General features: G+C 29.8%; 1 protein-coding gene across 1 annotated transcript in view; it reads left to right on the forward strand.

Moving 5' to 3' along the window:
• Positions 1–2,947: 2,947 nt before the first annotated feature.
• Positions 2,948–14,570, forward strand: part of LOC123296062 — a 40,513-nt gene continuing 28,890 nt past the window's right edge. The window contains exons 1-2 of the mRNA XM_044877523.1: positions 2,948–2,951; positions 3,748–3,840. Of these exons, the coding sequence (XP_044733458.1) occupies positions 2,948–2,951; positions 3,748–3,840 (97 nt within the window). The remainder of the gene's footprint in view (positions 2,952–3,747; positions 3,841–14,570) is intronic.

Here is a 14,570-nt window from a genome sequence, read left to right on the forward strand (position 1 = left end):
ATGATCAACTCTATGGTTAGAATTGGAATTTTCGACTTAAAATTTTAGTTCGGTAAGTGTATCCCTGTATTTTATCTTGTAGTCTCAACAAAACAACTTTACTTTTTGCAAACGATTTCACTTACAAACAGCATAGGTATATGATTTTCTAACCAGAAAACTAGAAATTAAAATTAATATTATACAAGTGATAAAAAACTACCTAGTTATAAAATTATAGTCGCCTAGATAAAAAAAAAAAAAACAAAAAACTTCTGTATTCAACTCATAATTAAAAGAAAAATTTCTATTAGTCAGAGCTATTTTACCATAAATTATGGTTACCTAGTTATTCGGTTATCAGGCTCCATAATTGATATAAATGTTTTCGCACAGTAAAAGTTTGTATAAAAAATTTCCCGTTTATGTATTCTATACATGCACAGGATATAAAATCATCTCGTAAAAATATTTTTACAGCATACTATTTTTAAAAATTATTTTCACTTTATTATTTTATTCTTTTAAGATATTTTTTGAACAAAGTAAAGGATTTTCCGATAAAAATAATAAATTTTTGTAAGATAAAATTCACATTATTCCATTACCTGTTGTATCCGTTCAAAATATTATAAAAAAAAGGATATAATAATAATTATGAGGAATAATTATTATTAGATAATAACAATTTCAACTGAATGAGCGTTCGTTACTTCGGTACTTATTACGTTACTCCGGTACTAATTTCGTTATCTCTTACCTCACTTAATACCAACAAAAAAAAATTCATTAATATATTGCAAAAAAGAAAAGAGTTAATTTTGTGTAGGTATATGTTTTATATCAAATAATTGAATGAAAAGAAAATGCTGTAATTCTCTTACGTCCCTATTAATATGGGACAACTTGGAAGTAAAGAAAAATGAACGATTAACGATTTTTGTTTTTCTTTTTAACCGACTTCAACCAAAAAAGCATGAGGTTATCAATTCGACTGTTTTTTTTAGTGTGTTACCTCAGAACTTTCGACTAGGTGAACCAATTTTGATGATTCTTTATCTATTTGAAAGCTGGTGTTTCCTGTGTGGTCTCATTTTTGTCCAGGTCTGACAACGGCATAAATAAGAAAACCATAAAAGTCTTCAAATTGCATTATGTATGAACGACAAGAGGACGAATAACTCAATACCACGCCAACCGATTTCGATGATTCTTTTTTTAGTGACAAATTAGTACTTTAGATTCACTAAAAATCACAACAACAACAAAAATTTAACAAAAAGGAAACCTACTTTTCCCAAACAAATTAATATGCACTAAAAAGTAAAAAAATATCGAAAATACAATGTAGTTAAAATTATTGTTATTTTTGGAGCCGGTGTCAGCCAAGATAATGTTGTAAACTGTTCTATCAGAGTTGTTTCCTAGGCTGACACTGACTCCAAAAATAACAATAATTTTAACTACATTATATTATCGTTATTTTGTTACTTTTTAGTGCATATTAATTTGTTTTGGAAAGGTTTTTCTTTTGAAGTCGGTTTTCGTTTTGTTAGAAATTTTTTTATCTAAATATGTTATAAAGCTAACATACAATTTTTGGGCTTTTTTACAACAAGTAAAAAATTTTAAGCAAGGACGATATTGAGAGACCTGTTATTTTTATATTAATTTCAAAATCATTAGTGAAATTTAAGTTAATTTATCTCAGTTTAAACAAAAACAAAAATTTCTTTTTAAAAATCATTACGCTTAACAAATCCAACTCTCCTGAATTTCGACATAATAATACATGCTGGAAACAGAACCACTAGAAAACATTCGAATATTTTAGTATGCCTATATTCTTACTCGTAAAAGCAATACTAAATAATATAGAAGGTAGTTAGATAATATATTTTAGTGTTAATTTTAAATCCAAAGCATTTAAATTTAAAAGTTTATTTTAAAATATTTTATAATATACACTCAATTTATTTAAGTGGTAACGAACTAACTTCTTCATTAGATGGATAGCTTGATTATGATAGATAATATACAGTTATCAGTAAAAACTAAAATGTCGAATTTACACGTTAACGTTAGAGCTTTGTCTAATCTACACGATACCATTCTGATTGAGACAAATAAATAATCCAATATTTATATAATTTTCTAATATTACCAAAAACTGTACTTCTTTGGTATAACAGAAACACTAAGTAGGAAAAAACTTCACGCGAAACAGTAAAGGTATCTTTCCTTTGAAATACATATACATGAATCAAACGTTGTTTATACGTTAACGTGTAAATATCAAAACCTTTGAAGACATGAATGAATAATTACATTTTATGTAAAATTTTTATTTTGTATGAAACAATGTTTAATCCACATAAATTACAGGAAAAAAATACTACATTAAAAAAAAAAAAAAAAAAAAACTATAAAAAACACAATTTTATCATCAAGTTGACGCGACATTCTCTCTCTGTAACACATAAAATCTGTGACCGAATGATATAGTTGGAAAAATAAAAAATATCTCGCTTTTATATTGCGTTATACTCGTACATTATGGTACATTAATTTCCAACCATCAATTTCCACCGTTTTACAATTTAATATACAATTCTTATGTCATATAAATATATTAAAATAATACACTCCAGAAAAAAAGAATCAATAATTCATTTTAGAGAAGAACACACAAGTCAAACTAAGAATTTGTTGGTAAAAATAATATCTAATTGAGGGGTAGAAGTCTCGTAATCTAGACAAAAAATTATAGTTTTATGCGGTGGTATATAAAAATCAAATAAGTTTTGACATTTTTATTTATCTGTTAGGCTTAGGCATATCATACTTATCATTTTCCGAGTGTTTCTAGGAAATTGGGGCAAAAATCGAAATTTATTTTATCATCAGTATATGTTGAATTACTTCAAGACTGAAAAATGTCTACGCCTAGGAGGAACTCATCTTTAACATGAGTAAAATTTGCCTAAAAACAGAATTCATTCCCTTTAGGATATAACGTTCTTAAGTTATATTTTTTATGTAAAGTGGTAAACAGATAATTCGGAATAATTGATGAAATTTCTTTTTTACAGCGTTTTTAAAATGACACACTTCTCTGTCTCACTTTGTATATTCTAAATATTATTATCGTATATCTCGCAATAGATTCACGTAATGAAAAAAAAATTTAATCTAACGTTCAATAAAGCCTTTGAATTGTAATTTTCAGAATGTTGGACATTTTATCAAAAGGCATTATATAATTCTAGTAATAGTTATATTATTATATTATTCTCTATTATTAATATTATTCTTGCATTTGATTATTTATTAATATTATTCTTACAATTTAAAGCTTATTCGTACAGTTAAAAACTTAAGCCGAGGTCCTTGAATAGTGTTGAAACTTACCTTAGTCGAATCCCAAAACTTCATTTATTTTCTTGTTCATTTACCTACACTTCAGAGATCAGATCCAAAGATGAAACGTACTTGTTTGAGTGGAAAGTAGAATTGAGGATGCAAATTTTATTTTTTGTTAGTTATTCATTATTCTTATAATAAACATAAACTCCATTTCTGTATTAAACTTTGAATAACTTTGTTAAATATTTTGATGTCAATTGGTGACATTTTTCATCCACATGCTAAAGAACGACAGACTGCCTACTATTATCACTAATATACTTAACAGGCAGATGCTTTATCGTTTAAAAAAATTCCATTTAAAATATAAAAAACATTGATATAATTTCTTCTTTGTTTCAGCTGGTGAACGCACATATTCCTGTTCAAATATTGAATATTTTTCCAAGGAAGAGTATAGTCCGGATCCAAATGATTCTACAATGGCTATACCATGTAAGTAAAGTTTCAATTTTCATTCACAAATCAGTAAAGATATTATTGGAAAAATTAATTTTTTATGGAGACAATTTTGCTTTAAAATAGAAATACTATACAACATTCTTAATCTTGGCTTCCGTAGGCGTTGAATAAATTGGACGGATATTAGCAAGTCATAGTAATTTACGACAAAACTGTTCAAATGTACGAATGAACTGTTTAATAAAAATAATCCACTCTTTTAATGGTCTAGTCGTTCGTTGCATTGTGTTTTTTTATAAGAGTCCAACCTGTTTATCACTGTCGTATTAGCTGCTTGATGTAATTAGAGATTTTTCCAACAGAGATAGACATATGTACAAGGTTGTATATGTATAGTTTTAGTTGGTCACTAAAATTCGTTACCAAAACCTCCAATTCTTATTTATTATTTCACCATATAACGTAAATCGAAAGTCACAAAATGTACAAATTTTTCGATTCCGTACAAAAATTTTTTTACGTTGCTTTTAAACTTTTACGTTACTCCGTTTTTCTAGCCACCTTACAAATTTCAAATTTCAAAATTTCGTTCGATTAAAATGAGTTTTGCATTTTAATCATTTATCTATTCATTTCAATATAAAATGTCGCGGAAACGAAGCACTGAAGTTCGAGACTTTGAACAGTAAGGCGAATTTGAATGCGATTCTCCATTCGATTCCTTAGAGTGTCAAGAAATTTGATGACCTAAATTGATTTATAAGAAATTAAAAATATGCAAGCTGCATAAATAACTTGCATTTAATAATTTCATTTTAAATTAAACGTAATTATACTAAATTTACAATTGGGTTAATAATGATGAAAATGATTCCAAACTTTTTACCCGAGAGTTTTGGGGTCACTAAATACGAATATCGCAGAATTGGTCACCGAGGTACTTGGGGCACAGGGAAGTCCTGGACACCTTGTTCACCAAGTACCTATCTCGGACGCAGCAGGAACGCATTTGGGTACCAGGAACGAACCTAATGCAGAAACAACCGCATTCAAATCCATCTTACTGTTCAAATTTGTTGACTGTTTTTAGTGTTTTGTATGTGCGACTATATCTTTAATGAATGTGCCTCAAATTTAAGTTTACAGCGCAACTATAACTTTCATTTTTAATATTTAAAAAAAGTATTACATTGCTCAATGATTTTGTTTCGGTCGTTCCCGTTACTTGAGATTGAAGTAGTATTTAGAACTGTTCTTAAACCGCAAATTGTATAACGTTCAAATATTACAAAACAGAAACAGTTGATTCATAAAAATAAAGCAATCTGTCCATTTTTGTAAAACAAAATTATTGTCTAACAACTCAATTATTACAGTTGTATTGTATTGTATTTTTTAGCAATAAAGTAAAATTTTCAATATCCAGAAGAAAGTTATAAAAATGATAAATAGAATGGCCATTATTAGTTTACCACACAAAACAACGAATCTAAAAGGTTACAATGATAACGAAAATTTTCATTTTCGATTCAAAACTTGTATAGACATTTCACTTTAATAATACTGTTAAACTTTTTAAGAATATTAAGTAAAAAAAGAAAATCTGTAAACGAAGACTGTTGAAAAGAAAAGTTACAAGTATAATATTACTTTTTTAACACATACTATTGCACATCGTTTAGAATAGACGAGCGAAAAACCGAAAACAACCATTGATCATTTTGACATTTGAGGATAGACCAGTAACTTCCTGAGGTAAACGGTCATATCAGCTTTCTTAAAAATGCTCTAAGAACTTAAGGACAACATTTTTGACGTATAATGAATTCGTTGACGGAAATTGTGAACAATTTTTCTTTAATTAATGAAAATAATTACAAAATTTCCTTGTGAATAAAAGTTTTTTCGTGCCTGTAAAAATTAGTTGTTCAGTACCACCTTACTTATTATTAAATATGCTTAAAGTGTACAACAACTATAAAAATATACTCAATAAAATAATGCTTTTAGGTAAGTTTCTGAATATGAAGAAAAATGGCGGATTTTTCATTTATATATCAAACTCTGTGATTATATTCATCCTATGATCCAAGGGTATGCCCAAGTTTGCGAGATTTTTACCCTTGCGTTCAACCTGTGATCCACAAGTTAATAATGATTTTAATGGGAAGGAGTATGAATTTCAAACCAAAAGTATGAATTTTACACGAGCTGGTGGTACAAATGAATGTCCACCTGGTATGGGTACCTGGACACGGGATTTTCCGAAAATTGTGAACCGGACGAGCATGCTAGAAAGGGCACAATTCTGCCGAACATAAGCATCAATAGTCATCCGGGAGTTCCATTTACGAACTGTAAGTTGCTCCTTAAAGAGGATATCTTAAAAACGGCCAATCATAGATGGAGGCAGGAACGTACTTGTCGTACTATAAGACAAATATGGTGTAACTACAATCGTAGGCGCTCCGAAGATCTTATATCACCTCCAAGGGTCTCTATTATGAAAATTGTGGGTGCTACTACAGGACATTGACTAGGCAGCAGACACGCTGAACGTCTGGGTCTGACAGTGTATCATGACTACTGCAGGAGCTGTCACAGTGAGGAGGAGGAAGAAACTATATCTCATCTTTTCTGTCACAGTCCAGCTCTTGCCACGAGGAGGTCACTTAAGCCAGCCTTTCTTTGACGACCTGTCCAAGCTGAAATCCGTTGCCGTCAAAGCACTTCTACTATTCTAAAACAGCTCCAAATGGTTCATGGAGTAGTGGCCGGGCCCTTTTTCGGTATTACAACGGACCCTATGGTCAAAGTATGTCCCACCCCAGGAAAGGGGTGAGACACTTCGAATAAATCTAACCTAACCTAAGCTATGAATTTCGAGGACTAATGGTTTTTTATTTTGGATTTTATCATTCTATCCTTCAACTTCGTCTTACAGTATAAAGTTTTTAGTTATATTAATCAGGATACATTTATAATTTATGATATTTTCTCATATATGGTATTAAATTAAATAATGGATTTTGGAACGAATTTATTTATTAATGCAAAAACACAAAAGCACATTAATGTATTTTTTGAGTATGTTAAGTATATTTCGTTAGATTTTTTGAAATACTTCATTTCGAAGCTTTGAGTCAGCTTTTATTTAAATATATCAATACTAAATCCGCCATTATTAGCCATATTCAGAAAGTTATTTAAAAACATTATCCGAGTTTATTTAAATAATTTGTACATAATAAGCAATAATATTAATTCGTTTTAAAAACACGGAGTAAGACAACGTTTTTGCAAACACCTCCAAATGAAAAAGAAAATTTTTCGTTTCGATTTTCGAATTGAAAACAATATCTTTCTTTCAGAAAGTTAAATATGTGAAGCCTACAGGGTACAAAAAACCTCATCGTTTTCGCTTTGAAATCAGTCAGTACTACATAGCTCAACTACGTAAATAAATGGCAGCTAACCAAGTAACCACCAACGTTCTAATGACGCATGACGTGATAAGGAGACCAAGTGGTCAACATATAACATAGATGTGTTTATACATAGAATGTGTATTTCCATAATCAACCACATCATATAAACGCTCATACCATTTACTTAAACAAACAACAAAAGCCACATTAGCCCCATCGCTCCCATGATCGTTTACCCAATATTATAGCGTAGAATTGTGATAATACCTTTGACATCTGGTAAACTATATAGACAATGCACACGTCATTTTGACCACCTTCTCTATTTGTGCCATCTACTCTACCCTTAGTTGACCTTGAACGAGACCATGGAGCCAGTACGTATGACATCAATTATCAACAAATAAACACGCTACTATCGTTCCACTTTTTCGCTTCTTGGAAATTCTTTTCTAATGCAAAAAACTTTGTTTCCGCACGAGCAATTATCTATTTTGTCGTTTCATACAAAACCATACACAAAGATCAAACTTTCTGCATTCGCAATATAAAAATTTCTAAGCAATTCTTGCAGTTTTTCTATTACCCAGTCAATGTCAGAATGTTCGATAATTTCATATATACTATTTACATGCAAAATAACTAAAAGATAATTTTGAACACATCAAATTTTAGCTGTATCTCTGCGAAATCTGATTAAACCGGATTCTGCCACGTCTTATAGTTTATAGTTTTTGAATTCATCAATCGCTTTGTACTCAAAGGGTTACCAATTTTATCTCTAAATTTTTTATACATTTGGGTTGCGTACAAAAATCTTAGAAATTATTTTAGAATTTTAACAAAAGGACTTGAAAGTCTGTTCATTTTTCGGTGAAAATTGTTCTTTATCCTTATTGTCATTGAATACACTCTGGGTAATCTTTTATCCATTGGATACACTCTGGGTATGATTGTTTCCCATAACTTAAGAATAATCTGTCAATTTTAACATAAAAAATGTTGTAGTCATATAGTCATTTTTATATCTAGTTTATAAAACATTTAAGGTTTATACATTTACCAACGCCTTTGCTCATACAGCCTTCACAGAATCCATCCAAACATTGTTCATCTCCTGTTTAAATATCTTCCAACCATAGTTCTAACAATGTTGCCCCAAGAATATCTTTGTGATATTTGTATTATAACAATAATCTGTCATGAAAAAAATTATAAATACCATCTTTATCCATGGCTAAAGCTATGGGGCGTATAAATATACATTATTACTCAACTAGAAATTGTTGATATGTGTTTGAAATGCCCTTCAATCTGTATTTTCTAAAGTAGATTATTAACTGGTGTTTGGAATTGTTTACCCAGATTCATCCTGGGATTCATTTTACTACATGTGTAATGGTATTTTATACTGAAGGATCTAAGTTAGAGAAGAAAATAGGTTGTGGGATTTTCTCTGAAAATCTAGATTCACGGTTATCATTCCGGCCGAGAAGCGAAAGTGGTGGCTATCAAGCGGAAGTGACTATTTACGTGGAATGTAAATGTGTAAGACTAAACACTCTCATGTGCAGCGTCATTACTTTACCGACCGCTAAGCAGCGCTAAAATCCTTCACCTCGGTCTACCTAGCTTCAAAGGGTTTACAGGACTGCCTAACGTCCTTAAATCAGCTGGTGGAACGAATTAATGTAAACTTGGTATGGGTATCAGGACACGAAGACATCTTGCTAGAAATGGCACATTGCTTCCGGGAACAAGCATCAAGGGTTCCGGTTACGAACTGCAACCTGCTCCTTAAAGAGGATATCTTAAAAAAAGGCCAATCTGAGACAGGCTATCTGTCTTATGGTACTTTAAGACAGATATGGTCTAAGCACAATCGTGGACGTTCCGAAGATCTTATGTCTTAAAGAATCTGTTAGCAAAATTGTTGGGGCTAATACTGGACACTGATTAAGCGGCAGACATTCTGAACGCCTAAGACAGACAGTTAAAACCGCCTCTCACCAAAAAATGACAGGAAGTTTGCAACCATAAACAGTTGGAAATAGGAGTCCTACTGAACTATCCAATTGTCACTAACTTTCTTTTAATAAATACAGCAAACAAAAAAGTCGTCGAAAAACAGGAAATGAAAAATTATATTCCATAAATTTGATACCCAAGCCACGATTAAAACTTCCAAATTTTGTAATAAAACTTACTTTTATCAGCTGTCAAGAAGACAGGTGAAATATGGGAATTTGGTTTCATTGTGGGATCTATAATTAGTTTGCTGAAAAGTGATTAATAATGGTGTCTTACAGTTCATTGAAAAAAGACTGAAAGAGACTGAGTACACCTCATTCATGAATGTACCACGAACTCTGCCAAACAATAACACCATTAATTAAATTACCTAGGCATACTGCATACGAAATTGGCTACGCTTTAAATAACTGAGATACATGGTTTTGGAACACTCTGTAAATTGAATCAATTATAAAATTATAACAATTATAATCAATCATAAATAAATTTTTTAATTTTTCAAAAATAATAATTTTTGCGTAGTTGTTGGTATATTTACGAAGAAATTTTTTGCACTTTGAAGTTGGGAAATTTTTCTGTATTTCCTTCTATTTTTGAGATTAAGTTTAAAATCACCTCTGTATACACATGAAAGTTAAATGGGTTGCTACTAATATAAAAAAAATTTCAATAAGACTAAGGTAGTCATTTTAGGGATTTTTATTATTAATAAAATCTTCTGTCATCAAAAAAACATATAATATTAAAGGCATTAAAATTCTATATTTTTATGAGTATTTATTATACCATGCATATATGTAATATGCAAGGTATACTAAGTTTAGTCCCAAGTTTGTAACGCTTAAAAATATTGATGCTCCGAACAAAATTTTGGTATAGGTGTTCATAAAATCACCTAATTAGTCCATTTCCGGTTGTCCGTCCGTCCGTCTGTGGGCACGATAACTCAAAAACGAAAAAAGATATCAAGCTGAAATATTTACTGTGTACTCAGGACGTAAAACGTGAGGTCGAGTTCGTAAATGAGCAACTTAGGTCAATTGATTGACCTACGGGTCCGTAGGACCCATCTTGAAAACCGTTAGAGATAGAACAAAAGCTTAAATGTAAAAAATGTTCCTTATCATAAAATAAACAACTTTTGTTTGAAACATTTTTTCGTAAACATCACTGTTTACCCATGAAGGCGCAAATTGGGCGTAAATTGTATAGTATGTATTATATAAATTGTATATGTATGTGCAATGTGATAGAGTAACCAACACTATTTATGCATGGTATTTCAACAATTAACTCAGTCAATTGTTTGTTTTCACTTGTTTTTAATACAATTTCTTAATAAAGAATATTATTATTATATATGTTATCATATATTACAGTTTCTAAGAATCTATTATCTTTGCCTTAATTTAAGATGTTTTATTTCTACTAAATTTTTTATATACTATTAATAAAAGCAAATACAAAAATATTGCAAAAAAAGTATTATATAAACGTAATAGAAATTATGGTTTCGCATGACTATTGTCTTTTAATGCGATCTCTATATATTCTACTTCAAAACGTCGGATTAAATTGAAACACACTTATCAAGAACTAATTATATTAGTTTAAAAAACAAAAAAACATGCTTGTGTAACTATCTGAACTAAAAAGAATAATTTCGAAAAATAAAAGTATTATACAAATCGAAGGAGTGGGCTTAATGTGTATATTCAATTGTACTTTGAACCATTCTTATCTGGAAAACCGCTTTCCTTTATAAATTTTTTCCATACAAGTTTCACGCCAATCAAAAATTTGTACATAACATCCCTAATTAATTAATTATTAAAGATATCAAAATTTAAAAAATATATATATACTAACAAACGCTGAATAAACTGGGTTATAGTATTGTTGGTTTTTATTTGCTACCCAATGAATATCAAAGTAAAATATTTACATAAACTAGCTTGATACCCGCCCGCTTCACTGGGCTTAAAAGTAAAAACCACAGCTTTATAGCATCCACCTTTCTTGATCTCACTTATCCCCCTTCCATAACACTCGAATTGCTTTACACAGCTAAAATATATGCATAGTTTTCAATTGTAAAATTGTCATAATTCATTGAGTATATCAAAAAAGATGGCCATGAATTGTTTTACATTTAGTATTTTAAATTTTTACAAAAATCTTTAATTTATGGTTCAAAATATTTATGATAGATAAAGCAGTAAAATGTCAGATTAAATTTAATCTTTTTTTTGTTAATATATCTTTATAAATTATAGCTCATGTGTTCTGATGTAAGAGCTACATTATTGTTAATTTTCATTTTCATTCAAATCCATTCATTAGTTTTTGCGTGAAAGCGTAACAAACAAACAAAAACAAACAAACAAACATCCTTACTTTTACATATATAATACATAGGGATAAAAAAGGTTCATTCACAAAAATACACAAACAAATATAAATTTTCGTAGCTCAATTACGAACTGTATATTATTTAAGTAACAATCCTTGTGCACAAAAATGATATATTTTATATACACAAATAAATCTACTTATGAAAAATTATTTAGCTCTTTTATTCAAATATTTTCATATCATTTTCCTATGTCAGTTTCAATAAAATATAATTTTATGAATTGTATTAAAACTTGTAAAATATTTGATTACATCTGTAAACAAAATTGAGTTTAACAAGTTTGTATATATGGAAGAATCCATCTTATTGTTTTTCTTTCAAATAATGTTATATGAAACCAACGTTTTTCAACGAAAAACTTTATATAGCGTTTGATTAGAATATTAGACTGGATACAGGATGTTTCAAGATTAATAGAAAATATTTAGATACGTGTTAAGGGTCGTATGATGAACTTAAAAGTTACTTTACATATGGGTCTTATTCTCAATCGGTACAGAAGTATAGGGTTGTCCTTATTTCTAAAAGAATAGAGCAAGTTAAAAAAAATAGGATACGAAATAGAAATTTGAATGGTGGAGATCTCGAGAAGCCATATCTGTGGTTAATGTAAACACTGGGTTTTAATCTTAAATTTCAAATACAATTGTAAAATTCAATGTTTTCTCGGGATGGCTCATGGGATGGCTCGAATGGTCGATATCTGATAACATAGAGTTACTACAAAAGATTAACTATACATTTTGAAGCATTACGGTTGTAAACTGACTGTTTCAACTATTAAATCTAGACGCCGAAAAATGTTTGTCACGTTTCCAAAGCTTTATGTGTTGAGTTGAAGGCTGTAAATTGTAATGTCTATCTTGTACTGAAACGCATAAAAACTTGATCATATGCTCTTTCTAGTTTTATTATTATAAACAGGTACGTTTTATAGTCACTCTGTTGGCTAATTTATTACAAAATTGATTGTAGAAAGTACCCCACGCTTTATAATTTTGTACTTTTTAGCTCAGGCGTTGATAAAGCTTGTTTACGTCATGTTTTCAAAAATACCCCATTATCACTATTCAAATTTTTATTTCGTATCGCTTTGTCGAATTCTATTACGACAGCCGGTAGACAATACTGTACAATTGTATTGTATCAGTTTTCAATGCATATTTTCAGACGAAAATGATTTAAAAGTTCAAACAAAAACTCAATTCTCAAATCGAAAATGAGGGTTTATCTTTCTTTTTTAAGAAATGCTAGCTTTTGTAAATTGAAAATTCGGTTTTCTACTCGAAAAGTATCCTACTACATATTCGACTTTATATAAGGTATAATGTTTTAAAACTATCGTATGATTAGTCGGCATCTGAATCTGGATTACTGTATGTTATTATGCCATGTGTATATGAAATATACATAGTATGTTTAGTCCCAAGTTTATAACGCTTACAAATCGCTATATATTGACGCTACGAAAAAAAATTTAGTATACTTGTTCATAAAATCTTCTAATTAGTCCATTTTCGGTTGTCCGCCCGTCTGTCAACACGATAACTCAAAAACGAAAAAAGATACCAAGCTGAAGTTTTTACAGCGCAATCTGGGCGTAAAAAGTCAGGTCGAGTTCGTTAATGAGCAACACAGTTCAATTGGGTCTTGGGTCCGTAGGATCCATCTTGTAAACCGTTAGAGATAGAACAAAAGTTTAAATGAAAAAAATGTTCCTCATCAAAAAATAAACAACTTTTGTTTGAAACATTTTTTTGTAAACATCACTGAATTGTTTCCATCTGGATCACTAGGTAGATTATTTACAGAATGTCATATTCTTTTTGTTATTTTAATAGTATTTCAAACTATGTAATATTCATTGCAAACATAGTTAAGTATACAGTTCATAATATTTTATAATGAAAAGTTTGTTTAGACTTTAGACAATAATGACACATCATAAACGTTCAAACACTAAATAAACATTAACACTGTCTTATATTTCATTACATTCAAGTGAGCCTTACATGAAAGAAATTTGATAATACAATATTCGAATACTTTCAACTTTTGAGATCACCAATCCATTAAGTTTAATTGAAAAGTACGGCTTCTTTAGGTATTCTCTCCTTCTATTGATTGCTTCTCAAACACTTGACACGATAGTTGACACGATCGATTCATACAGTCATATACGTTTTCTTTGATAAAGCTAAGGATATTCAGGTATCAGTGATTGACTCAAATTCATAAAAAAGTAACCAAATCTAAAGCTTCCAGTTATTTAAAAATACTATAATATATAAATATACTAAAACAGGTCCATCTCTCTTGAATGTTTCGTTTAATCAACTCTTTTTTTTGTCGTATTTCTCCGAAAATATGCACTTAGGCACTGTATCTAAGGTAAGCGGAGAGACGTGGGGGTGTGTTACAAATCCATTTTACTTTATCTCGACTTATGGGGTTTTGGGGACCTCCTGTTTGTTCAAATATCGACGATTTTAATATTTTGCACACATGGAAATTTGGACTGTCAAATTCCCACTAAACTTGCCTACTTGCCCTTTTGTCATGGCAAAATAATACAGATTTTAGGGCATTGCCCATACATGTCCGTAATACCATTAACACTTTTATAATTTTGATCTGAATTTTTTTATAATTAGAACAGAATTTTATTTAAAAATATTTTTTTTGAAAAAAATTGATTGATTTCACATTATTCAATTATCTATAATGGTAGAATTAGAACTAAAATTATAATGGTAGAATTAAAAAATAATATTACCGTGTGGTATAAAATGACTAAAATTTTTGAAACTATCCAAAACCGTTTTTCCCCGACCAAGTAGAAAACATAACATCTTTGTTTCTTTTATCTATACTGATATATCAAT

This window comes from Chrysoperla carnea, chromosome 3 (genome assembly GCF_905475395.1).
Source record: "Chrysoperla carnea chromosome 3, inChrCarn1.1, whole genome shotgun sequence".
In the NCBI taxonomy this organism is placed as follows: domain Eukaryota; kingdom Metazoa; phylum Arthropoda; class Insecta; order Neuroptera; family Chrysopidae; genus Chrysoperla; species Chrysoperla carnea.